This window comes from Dermacentor albipictus, unplaced genomic scaffold, assembly GCF_038994185.2.
Source record: "Dermacentor albipictus isolate Rhodes 1998 colony unplaced genomic scaffold, USDA_Dalb.pri_finalv2 scaffold_54, whole genome shotgun sequence".
Taxonomy (NCBI): domain Eukaryota; kingdom Metazoa; phylum Arthropoda; class Arachnida; order Ixodida; family Ixodidae; genus Dermacentor; species Dermacentor albipictus.
The window spans coordinates 301,601-314,894 of record NW_027225608.1 but is presented as its reverse complement, the minus strand read 5'-3'; the positions used below and the strand labels follow the sequence as shown (position 1 = coordinate 314,894).

Sequence of the window (13,294 nt, the reverse complement as noted above, 5' to 3'; positions counted from 1 at the left end):
AGTAGACTTCATCGGTGCCACGGGCGAGTTTGTTCATCACTACCTACAGTAAGTCATGCATTTTGCTAACTGCATGAACTGGTCATCCATACTCCATTATGTAGGATCACTGCACGATTTCGAGCTGCCAGGTGTTTTGCAACGATCTTTGTCATCGTCGTTTTCTATCGGTGCCCTAGTGGAATGAAATCGGCACTTTTGATGACACTACGCTTGGCTCTTGCTACTCAATCATTCATCTAGGCAGGGCGTGCAACACAAGCAGATAATTGCAGCATGCATAACAGCAATGCAAGATCATCCTTGACATTCTCTGCATTGGCATTTGGATGAGATCTTTACTTGCGTCCAGCATCTATGCATGTGAAACTAAAACCCTTAACTTCGCATATCATTTGACAGTGAGGCTCAAGTATAGCTTAGGATCAGCATATTACAAGTTCATGTGGTGAACGAGAAGAAAGGGGGTTAACCGAGGGGCCCGATTTTTATTAGTCATATCATAAGAAGCCAACAAACACTGACACCAAGGACAACATAGGGGAAATTACTTGTGCTTAATAAATAAAATAAAGAAACGATAAAGTAATGGAAATTAAAGTGGATGAAAAAACAACGGTTCCCACCTGCGGCAAATTGTTTTTTCATCCACTTTAAATTCCATTACTTTATCGTTTCTTTATTTCATTTATTAAGCACAAGTAATTTCCTCTATGTTGTCCTTGGTGTCAGTGTTTGTTGGCTTCTTATGATATGACTAATAAAAATCGGGCCCCTTGGTTAACCCCCTTTCTTCTCGTTCATTACATAACGAGAGTTTCGAATCCGGCAACATTGATGCCTTCAGTTAGCATATGTGGGTTTATTGACCAGTTGCCTTCACCCTAAAAAGATCACGTTCTCGTGACGCCTGCGGCAAAAAAGACGTTCCACGTCCGCCGCCAAGGTCTGTGAGTGGTGGCGCTGGCTAACACTCCCAGGGTTCTACTAGGACACATAAATATCCAATAAAGTGAATGGGAAAACGACGCCGCGGTAGCTCAATTGGTAGAGCATCGCATGCGAAATGCGAAGGTTGTGGGTTCGGTTCCCACCTGCAAGTTTTTTCATCCACTTTAATTTCCATTACTTTATCGTTTCTTTATTACATTTATTAAGCACAAGTAATTTCCCCTATGTTGTCCTTGGTGTCAGTGTTTGTTGGCTTCTTATAAGTTCATGTGGTAGTATTTTAACCGAGGGTGTGTGAATAGTGAAATTGTGGAGTCTTATGTAAATATTTGGGCTTCCTAAAAAAATAAAACTGCAAGTATTGCGTTGACTGCGCTAGCAACAAAGCGTTATTTTACGTTATTTGATACCACTAATGCCATTACAAATTTCAAATAAGAAGCTTGTTAATCGGGAATAAAGGTGATTGTTTCTGCTGCGTCATGCCAATGGCAGTCATTAAAGGAACAGCACGTGACCAGGTGCATGTATCAACATGTAGTGCACGTCGAAAGTGCTAAGCGCAATATTACAGCAACGCACATTCATTGAAATCTTATAACATTTGGCTAGATGGGCCAAATAATCGCTTTGTCATAATCAAGACAACAAAGTTATAGGTAGTTCAAGGGGAAGCACGGTAATTTATTAACTGGCACTTCACGTGCAGAGATGGTGCAGAAATCTCCACGATTTGATAAAGAAACAGTTGGCTTGCACAAACGTGGTTCTCCTGCAAATCACTGGGCAGTGTCTCCACTTGCATTTATGCGTATTAAACAACTGCAAGTTTGGAAATTTCGAATTGAATATGAAGCCCACAGCGAATGACTATAGAATTCGTATCCGAAATGTTGAGTATTCGCACACCCTCTATTTTAACTCTATCTAGCCAAATACAGCCCCTTCAATCTGAAGTCTTCTCACTTAATCCTATACAGCATATCTTCTATTTCCTTGTGAAACAAAACAAGACAAGCTTTTATTTGGGCCGATATGCCCAAACTTAAATTTTCGAGATAAGCGCTTAGTTGTGACTTCATACAGAAGTGTCATGTAGAGTACTTAATACGGCATACATTTTCGACTATATTTTGGCACCATGCCGAAAGGTGTTGGAATTGCAGAAAACCTGCAAGAATATATCCGCCATTTTCAAGAAAAGAACATTAGCAGCCCAAATATCTGGACCGGCACCTTTAGAACGCTTCATGCTACCCCTTGCTTTTTGCTTAGCCCTTAGGAGACCAGCACAAGCCAGAGAAGTCTCTTTTCCTCTGACTTCTTGGGCTGCTGTTTTCATTATCTCTTGTAACAAAGCAGGCCTAATTTTTTTATCGTTACATTGCCAGGATTTTCATTTCCATACAAATCTATGACAATAACAGTGCTAATAAACGTTTTAATTGTAAAAAAAAACATGCCGCAGAATTCGTTCTCTTGCGATATCGCAAATGGGTGTTCCCCTTCATAAAGTAAGTTACAAGTACATGCTGTGTCCTGTATGTTACAGCAATTAATGTCTACCATACAAAACAACCCGACCACCTTTATTGTTCACAACACTACAGTAGGCTGACAAAAGGCTAACTCGCTGGTATTTTTCGCGTGTTGATTTAATATAAAGATCGTAAAAATATAGTGTTTACTAGGGAACGTGTCCCTTGTTGTGCAATGAGCTCGAGCTGTACATTAATAAAGAATAAAAATTACCTGAAATTATTTTCCCGGTATATATACATGGTACATATTAGCGATAATTGCAATACTCTTTCTTTTGGGTTTTAAGTTTGCAGCAGCTCCGTGTATTATGCGATACACTATGCAGCAAGTGGTTACTGTCTGATTTTGATATAATGAAGTTTGCTCACACGAGATGTCGCTTACTGATCTGCCATTGTACAAACGCTTTGCAGGTGGGCGCAGAAGATGGCTGCCGCAAACGAAGCCCAAGTCAATGACTACAAGGGCCTGGTGAAACAGTTGGAGCAGGAGCTGTGCACGCAGCGCGATAGTGCTGACCAGGAGATGGCAATTCGCGTCCGCAATGCCTGCGAGATCACACGGCTTGAGCTCTACCGCCAGGTAATCATACCTTGTATTCTGCACAGCTCTTTGCGTTGTTTAAATGTCCAAGGTAGCTCTAGCGCACTGACGAATCTGGTGTCATACAAATGTTGGCACTTCGACTCCCCCAACAAGTGCATACATTGCATGGCTCGTCCTTGAGCGCGCTGACACCGTGCTTATTAATTCAAATAGTAAGTGAACGTTTCGAAGTTTTTACCACCGATAAAACTACCCTTACTTCGCGTAGTTGTTTACTGATTTGCTGTCGCAATCGCTGCTTCGCCTTTCGGGCAAAACTGCGACTTTTCTGAACTAATGAAAATATGTAACTTTATGTAATTAGGGTGCCAGACTGATGCAGCATATCCTATTTCGGGCGTACAAACGTTTTATAAAACAAAATTAAGTAGTCTGGAGTATTAAGACTGTTTCGGCTGAAGCAACCAAGAGCACGGTTAGCATAGCTTACTATTAATGTAGGTTGCCCAGGTGAGGTTGAACGTGACATGAATTCCCAAGTATTTACAAATTTACCTGTTGTAAAGAAAGGTTCTTCGAATAGCATACTTCAGAGGTGTTAGGTGTCCTAGATTCATGCATATTTTTACACTTGCTGACATTTATTTCAGAAAAGTACCCAGAACCGATTTTTGGAGCACTCCGGAGGCAAAAGATCACATCGGGGAATGGTAGCCATTAGCAGTTACGTATTCTGAGCGAATAATCATACATTTGGTCCATTTTTAAAAGATTAGCATCATTATTCATTAGCTTAGTTTGTCGATGAGAATGTTGTAGCGTTTATCGAATGATTGTGAGAAATATAAAGAAATGCAGTCAGTGCATTAATAACGATAAAGAATTATATGCAACTGATCAGTGAAACATACGAGTTGCGTTTTGCATGGGTAGAATTTCCTAATGCCATGATGTGCAGGCGGAAAATGTTACCTCCAAGAAAGTCAACGAGGCTTTTGAATAGAATGTACTCCAGCAGTTTGCAACACGTGTCTAAGGGAAAGTTTGTTACCAGGTTTGTGGAGGGGAGTCGCCCTCCCATCCTTCCTATGTTAAGGCAAAGGGCTTAGCTGTGCTGAGTGACTGTTGAAAACTCCAGCAACACCACATGTATCGACTATCATTAGGAATATGACTGGACGATCATAATTACGCAACTCCGGAAGTTGCTATTAATGGCTCCCAAAAATCTTTGTTAATGGCTTACACAGGAGCTATTAAAGTGTTGTTAATGGCAAACTTCCTTTGCTAAAGGACTGCCGTGTGACAGGGCATGCATCTCCCTCGAGGTAAAGACGTCCTTGGTTGAAGGGAGTTAAAAGGACTTTAGCCGCGTCCGTGTAACAGGCGTATCAGTTTCTCTTCCAGGCATTCTGTGCGAGTTGTGCAAGCTAAGATGGGCAAAAAGACCGATGAAAACATCTAAACTGTCTCGCATACATTTTGAACCACATCTGATGAAACTTGTACGTACTGCAAATTCTAATATGTGTAGTGTTTCAGTAAAACGAGCTGGCAGATAGACATCTGGCTGTTCGGACTCATGAGTTTCATGCGTTCCATTAGTTTTTTTTTTTTTTCAAGCCAAGCATGCCTTTCAAATTGGTTGATAGGTGCTTTTCATGTATTATAAGTATGAAATAGTTGATGTTCTCATATCTGACGTTCCTTTGTTGAGTTCTTTCATATAGTCCATATTCTGTGCACCTGACAACTCGGTGATGAATAACAAATTATTCCACTTTGAAGCTGTACGCTTCCCATGACTATGAAGGTTCAATAACTGTGATCACTAAAATTTTCATGGACAGTATTACTTGGTGCCTGACAAGGATAAAGAGTTCGGTTCAGCTCGTAAGTAGCGGCTGTACAGGATACTACAATGTTACTTTGCCATCTACTGTTCCTGTTGTCCTTCCTTAGGCCGAGCGAGACTCCACCATGGACCTGCGGAGGCGCCTCGAGGCAGCGGAGCGAGAAGTCGCTGAACTCAAGGAAGAGCTGCGCAAACAGGCGGTTGCACAAAATGTGACTGAACACATGGTCAGTGTGCGCTTCGCATCGACTTCTGCATGTGTTAAGGCTCATCTGCCCTGCACTCTTTGCTGGTTGCTCAGCAGCATGGGCTCAGCGTTCGTTCAGTAGGTCAATATTTATAGCAGTAGAGTTCCTACTTCTTTTCATCCGAAATTTCAATGATTTCAGACACTAAACAGTAAGTTCTAAACAAGTTCTATGTAGTAAAATAGCTGCAGAGGTTCTCAGTAATTCGAACCTGCGCTTTACACACAGTATAGGTGCCTCTCATAACTTTCGTCTGTGTCCCTGCATCTGCAGATGGCTACAATTTTGGCAAATGACACTGTCTGTGCTTGGGTGACAGAATATGAGCTATGGAATACAAGGCAATGCTTAACAGTGACTATTCTGACAGTCATGGGCATGGGATGGGGGCGGGATACACAGTACAGTAGTGAAGCTACTCAAATTTTGGCTAGAGTGCCATACCTATTCTGCATGTTCTCACTAACAGGAGTGAAGTGGTAGCATTAGACAAGGTTGTGGCATTCCTAATAAGGATGTCATTGAAACACTGTCTTCGGCTTCGCTGTTATCGGTGTTAGAACAGTGAAATCTTCTTATCAAATACGAATATTTTATAAAAGCGAACTTTCATTATTGGATGAAATAATGTATATGCATAACTTCTAAACATAACGAAATATACATTTTTATATAGTCCATTGGCAACGAAAGTTTAATTAGCGTTATTCGATATATCTAATACCATTAAGTAACGGATGTCAGGTGGACTCAGACGCTTGTAAATAACAAAGTAAGAAACGTACTTGATGCACTATGAATGACAGCAATTCGAATATTACAGCGCGTCGCCACGCGCAGACAGTACAGTTCCTTATTAAAAAACCATCTCCAATGTTACTATTAATACTAGTTAAGGATAATAAACATATTCAGATTGGCCAAATAATAAATTTGCCTAAAGTGTGACAAATTGGCTGGCTTCCTAAGCTGGGACGCGGTTATCAATGACTGCAAGTATTGTGCAGAAGTGATCCACTCAAGCCTTCCACTCCGGAACATGTGCGTCTGCGTATCACTGTTTTCTGCTGCGATGGTTCTACTAGGATGAAACTCCGTTTGCGTTGGCCTTTCTCCCGGTTGACTGAAACTGTTGTTGTCCATCAGTCCTCAACAATTTCGGAATGCGAATTATCGAATTATGTGTATTCCTATTTCATATTTCTAATATTTTCCCACCCCATGGTTCCTTCATTTTCCTGCCCCACAAATTTTTCCTGTTCACGTATGTGCTCATCGCTCCTCTTCAACCTACTAGCCGGTTGTCGCGGTCTCGTGACTTATCAGGCCTGAGCCCCTAAGGCGGAATAAGATGCTCAAGCGAGAGAAATATGTATTCCGACAGAATACATCCAGCAAAAATATTGTCTACCTCCCACTTGGCAAACGTTTTGTGCAATCAGCTTCCGAGGCTGAACATTTCAGAAACTCGCTCGGTCAAGTGCAGAAATATTGTCACATTATCGGTACGGTGAGAAACACTGTAATGAAAACTGAGTAACAAAAGCACTTTTTGTAGGGCGAACCTGTGCCCAGAAAAAGCAAGTGACACTCAAAGCACCATGATAGCGGCGAGCACAGTCGGGGATGGGCGAAATCTGATGTTCAGGTCAGACGCGTTGGTCGGCTATTTATACATTTGTAATTGAACGTTCTAGTGTAATCGCTATTGTAATCGCTAGTGCCCGCACACGTTCTAGAATGTACAACACTCCTCCTGCCACGCACACAATATTGCAAAAAGCTCGGTGACAACAAAGACAAGATATTCTCGACTACAAGAATCAAATGTTCTGATGCATGCAGGCGCATCTTGCACCGAGTGATAACGTTTAACATTTGTTAGCCGGTAAAAAGCGGTCACCAGGAAAAGATAAACAGTTGGTGTTACAGCAAGGAATATAGTCCCTTACACGTACTTGTTTAACAGGCTGCCACAAGATGGTAGTTGTTAATATTCAATAACAAAGGATATACCCTGAGAACTTCGGCGTTTAGTTCAATAGAATGTGTTTATATCCCCGTTTCAGCAGTTTTTGTATAGGCCCACTAATTTCACTCGGTGGTATCAAGTGGTGTGAAGCTAAGAATGGAATTAACAAAAAATATAACATCGCCGAACACAACAGTGTAATCTTGCATCAACTGTAGACTAGGTATTATCTCGGTGCTTCGTTCACCAACTCGTCCTTTGTTGCGCGCAGAAAAGTTCCACAAGTAATTTTTTATTCGTCTTTATCATTACATGCAATAAAGTGTAGGTCGATTTTGTTTTCTGGCATTTGACGTCAACATTGAGATCCGGATACTTAAAATATTAGTGTTATGGATATTTCGTTTTTATTCTGCTTTTGAATTGCAAGTTTGCCTTCTCTGTGCAGTGTGGGTGCTGGCACGTGCAAGAGACTTCGTCAGGAGCTAATTCCAGCTGAAGTCGACGTTGCATAAATGTTCTTCAGCAATGGATTGCCACTATTTAATGCTTGCCCTGCCTGCGGGCAGCTTAAAACGATTTTAAGACGATTTTAACTATTTTAAATACCTAGACATGTTTTTAATACGTTTATCAATGACGCCTGCCGGTGCACTGGCTCCGCACCATGCAGACGATCACTATCAGAGCTAGACCTGGGGCCGTGTACCACTCAAATCTGCTCTTACTTTCTGTGATCATTGTAGATAGAGCCTCCATTTATTTGGCGTTTGTCATATATTTGGGCAGCTTTGCTTAAAAATATAACATGCATAAAAGGCATGTTAGACGACGACCGTGTACACGTGGCCTCATGCGCCGGTCAAGTAGGCTTGCTTATACAAAATAGAAGCGAACATGCAAAGTACACTGATGATCAGCATCTACGTGCATTATTCAACAATTCTAATTTCATAGCCACACGTATTTCTTGATGCTTGCTACATTAAGTTACTGCAATTGAGGAAATCGGTGTTTGCTAATTGCACGTATGCATACTGACGGCATCTGGGAAATACATGCTCTTACGATGTGCGAACTCGTAAGCAATTTTCACTCGCTACTGCTGCATCTTGATACACCAGCCCATGCTGTTTTATCAGTTTTCCCATGCCGTGTACAGTGCTACTGCCTTATTAGCCTTGTCCTGGAACTGTACGACTTGCACATGGTGTTCCCGCACGTGTATATTTCGAAAAACATGTTGGAATCTGTATCGTAATGGTTGTAGTAATTTTCCCTCACTGCTGCTGGACTTGTCCTTAGAAAGACATTTCAAACGCTAGATCATGGGAATACATTACATTACGGCAGGACTGGTGCATATTGCGACAGCAGGGTGGTGGTGAGTCGGTTACCTCGCCGGAGTTTCAGTTAGTTCAAGAACATTCCTTGCATACTACCAAAAACATTATAGCTCTGATACTGCACATGATGTTAAGAGAAGATGAGACCATGTGCCTTGCTTCTCATGAGCATGATTAAACCACGTGTACCTTTTTTAACACCCTTCAATTTACCGTTGAACATACATTGTTTTAGTCGTCTTTTATCTTATGTACTGCCATTCACCGTGTTATCACTGTTATGACTGGTTGCTCAGCGAATGACACGTCTACAGCATCAGAAAATTTTTACTGGTCTATTTTATAGCGAGTCTTGTCTAATCATATTACTAGTGCTACGCGGAACCTGTTCTACATTTCCGAGTACACGAACACCGTGTGATTACTCTGCCATGTACCAAGATACGTGTGTAAATAGTTGAGACTTCACTCGCAGAATTAGTGTCGCTCATTGTGCACGCTGCTGCGAGTTTTGCCTGTCTTCCTGGGCACAATTTCACCAATAAAGTCAGACTCTTCAATTTTTCGCAGTGTTTTGTTTCTTCACTGTCACTCGAATGGAGCGACTCAAAGAGCTTTTGAAGGTGGAAGAGGAATGTCTGCCAAATAATATTCGAAGGGACCCAACTGGTTTGTATTCGTGCGCGAGTGGAATTCAAGCCTATCATAGATCATATCATATCATAATCAATGATCTGATAGTCCCGCGCCCCTACAGACTCTGTTGAAGGTAACCGTGCCATAGAGTAAAATTCGTTCAGTTTCAGGTGTTGAATTTGGCATCTCTGCCATCCCTGTGTGCTCTCTAGAGAAACGTTATATAGTGTCAGATTCCTGTGTTAATTCAAGGTCTCTATTCAAATAGCCATCTCAGTCACCACATGTTTGAGCTTTAGCGTATTGCCTTATTCTAGCTTTCAAATGATGTAAATACCGTTTTCGTGCATGGTGGGGTCAAAGAGCAGCGGCAGTCATCTTGCCACCTTTGGTGGTGTAATCGAATTTCGCACAGCAGAATCTTGGAATATATCTACTTGGAATCTTCGCTTGCAGATAGAAAAAAAAAGCCAAGCAAATCCAAGCAAATTTTGGCGCTGCTTGCTACCTATACCCGCTTTTACCGATGCGTATGCAGCGATATACCCCAAAGAGTGCACAAGTTGAAAGATACCCGAGGATTCCTTTCTTAGCGTCGTGTAAAGCGTCGCGCCAAAACGAAGCATTTGAAGCGAAGCTGCGCCGTGGTGCCGCTCAGCCGCCGCGACAACCGTCGCGCTGTCGCTTGCATGTGAACAAGTGTGGCGCGTAGCGAAGCGGTCGTGCCGCACTTTATTTATTCATACTGTCGATCCCATCGGGGATCATAACGGGAAGGGCATACATAGTTACGTTGCAATGTAACAATAATAGCGCAATATTAAGATTACACATACTAGACATGCAATTAGCAGAGGCAGACAATGTAATAGGCAGAAAAGTGACGTAGTACACTGTGATAATGTTACGAAAAAAAACACAAGAGGTAATCAAAAAGGTAGAAAATTTACAAAGGTGAACAAAATGGTAGGCATAAATTACACAATAACACATAGCATTAAATTTAAGAGTAACAAGGGGTAATGAGGTAGTCTGCCAAATACCAGTGGTGGTAAGCAATAATTACAACAGGAAAAGAAGTGAACAATTTGCATAAATAAACAATAGTACTCAGTAAGGGCAAGTAATACAAGTTATAACACTGAGTTATACACAAGAGGTAGTAATCCATAAGATACGTTTAAGGTGTCGTTAAAGAAATAGTGATTATGTACACAATATAATCAAATAAAATGGCACAAAAATAAATGGTGACACAGGTGCGTCATAATTGTGAAGCACTCAGTTCATTTTCGGCTAATTTCAAAAAAAGTAATTAACGATGGGCTGTTTGTAATACTAGGGCCCAGCTTATTCCATTCACGCGTCATTAAAGGGAAAAACGAGTGCTTATGGCTTTCCAGATGAAATGGGTGTTCGTTTAATGATAGTGAATGTTTATGTCGGGTGAGTCGTGACTCTGTTTATTTTATTTATTTATTTAGTACACACTGCAGACCTTCCGGTCCAAGCAGAGGGGCAATAGAACGTATACAAACAAAAGAGAACAAATTAAGAACAAACAAATACAAATTTATACAAATTTTTGTCACACTGTGTCTGTAAACTGTCGTTCCAGTCTGATACTGTTCTGGGAAAAAAAGAAAATTTAAACGTGTCAGTTCGAGCATAATAGGGTGTTAGTGAATCCGGATGATGCTGTCTTGTTTGCCATGTTATTGCAGGCGTTATATAAGTCAAAGGTTTAATTTCAAGCCTGTTGTTGAGAAGAAGGGAAAGGAATCCAAGTCTGAGCAGCTTTCGGCGCGATTCAGGAGTAGGTATGGAGTTTTCTGTCATAATTTTAGAGGGAGAGTCCAGTCTTGCGAATTTATTAAATATAAACCTGACTGCCTTTCTTTGTATTCGTTCAAGACGCACGATATTTGATTTAGTGCAAGGATCCCATGATATACATACATATACATACATGCATGCATACATACATGCATGCATACATGCATGCATACATACATGCATGCATACATGCATGCATACATACATGCATGCATACATGCATGCATACATACATGCATACATACATACATGCATACATACATGCATACATACATGCATACATACATGCATACATACATGCATGCATACATGCATGCATACATGCATGCATACATGCATACATACATGCATACATACATGCATGCATACATGCATGCATACATGCATGATATAGATGCATACATGCATGATATGCATGCATGATATACATGCATGATTCGTCTAATAAATGTAAAATCGCACAGTAATTTCACATTAGGAGGGGCATTTTTCAGTTTGTGTCTTAGGAAACAGAGTTTGCGGAAAGCAGAAGAACAAATATCATTAATGTGCATGTTCCATGACAATGTGGAAGTCAAAGTAACACCTAAATAATTGTAATTGTGTGTTTCACGCAGAGCTGAAGAACCTAGCGTATAAGAAAAAGTTAGTGGGCTTTTTTTACGAGTAACACGAAGAAATACGGATTTATCAGCGTTAATAAACATACCGCATTCATTACACCACTTTAATATGTTATTTAATTTCTTTTCGAGGACAGTCTGATAATTCTGACAAGTTATGTCACTGTACAAAATACAATCATCGGCAAACAGTCTAATTTGCACACCAGGAGTTATGGCTTTAACGATGTCATTTATATAAATTAAAAACAGTAAAGTAAACAGCAACGTGCCGCACGAGATAGATTGTCGGCGCCAGCCTGTATATCGCGAAACGAAAACACTTATAGAGCTGCGCTCACATTTAGCGTTAAGGAGTATAGGAATTGTCGGTGATGTTTTTTTACAGCCATGCTGTATAGAGCTGCCCTCCGGCGGTGGTCGATGACCATCCGTCTACGCGTGTCGCGTCGACACGAAAAAATGTTCGTCTTTCTCCAGAATGCTCTATAGCTCTCAACCTAGTGTAGATATCTCAGAAATAATTATACTGATAATGGCCGCTAAAACTACTCTATGATTACGCCGAGTTACGTTTACTTATCGTAATTAGTTAGTTCCCAGTGAATTTGTAAACGTTACAGAATTCTCGTTTTGTTTCCATCTTCAACCCCACTCTTACACTCTCTCTGTTAAGGTCCTCAATCATTTGTTGTAACTCGTCTGCATTGTTGCTGAATAGAATAATGTCATTGGCAAACCGAAAGTTGCTGAGATATTCTCCGTCGATCTTTACTCCTAAGCCTTCCCAGTTTAATGGCTTGAATACTTCTTCTAAGCACGCAACGAGTACCATTGGAGAGACTGTGTCTCCCTGTCTGACCCCTTTATTTATAGGTATCTTCCTGCTTTTCTTGTGTAGAACTAAGGTAGCTGTAGAACCTCTGTAGATATTTCCAAGGTATTTACGTAAGCGTTCTGTACTCCTTGATTACGTAATGCCGCTATGACTGTTGGTATATCTACTGAATCAAATGCCTTTTCGTAATCTATGAAAACCATATAGAAATGCTTCTTATACTCTGCGGATTTCCCGGTAACCTGATTAATGAGATTGATGGGATCCATTGTAGAGTATCCCTTCCCGAAGCCCGCCTGTTCCCTTGGTTGACTAAAGTTTAGTGTTTCACTTATTCTATTGGAGAATATTTTGGTAAATATTTTATATAATGCTGGTGGTAATCTAATGGGCCCATAATTTTTCAATTCTTTAACGCCTCCTTTTTTGTGGATTAGTATAATGTTTGCATTCTTCCAGTTTTCTTGGACCTTTGCACTCGATAGACACTTCGTATAAGGAGCCGCCAGTTTTTCAAGCATTATGTCTCCTCCATCTTCGATTAAATCGACTGTTATTCCATCTTCTCCTGCCGCTCTTCCTCGTTTCATGTCTTGCAACGCCCTTCTGACCTCATCGCTAGTTATTGGAGGAGTTCCTTTCTCCTGTTCATTACTGTTTCTAATTAAGGTATCCTGATTCCTCTGGGTACTGTACAGGTCAGTATAGAATTCTTCCGCTGCTTTTACTATATCTTCGAGATTGCTTATGGTATTACCCTGCTTAGCTTTCAGTGCATACACCTTGGTTTGTCCTATGCCAACTTTCTTTCTCACTGATTTCAGGCTGCTCCATTTTTTACGGCTCCTTCAGTCTTTTTCACGTTATAGTTTCTAATATCCCTTATTCTCGCCTTATCGAT

General features: G+C 40.9%; 1 protein-coding gene across 1 annotated transcript in view; it reads left to right on the top strand.

Moving 5' to 3' along the window:
- LOC139053010 (kinesin-like protein KIF20B) overlaps nucleotides 1–9,025 on the top strand; it is a 34,782-nt gene extending 25,757 nt beyond the window's left edge. The window contains exons 8-10 of the mRNA XM_070530147.1: nucleotides 2,907–3,075; nucleotides 5,002–5,121; nucleotides 7,563–9,025. Of these exons, the coding sequence (XP_070386248.1) occupies nucleotides 2,907–3,075; nucleotides 5,002–5,121; nucleotides 7,563–7,613 (340 nt within the window). The 3' untranslated portion in view covers nucleotides 7,614–9,025. The remainder of the gene's footprint in view (nucleotides 1–2,906; nucleotides 3,076–5,001; nucleotides 5,122–7,562) is intronic.
- The last annotated feature ends 4,269 nt before the right edge of the window (nucleotides 9,026–13,294 follow it).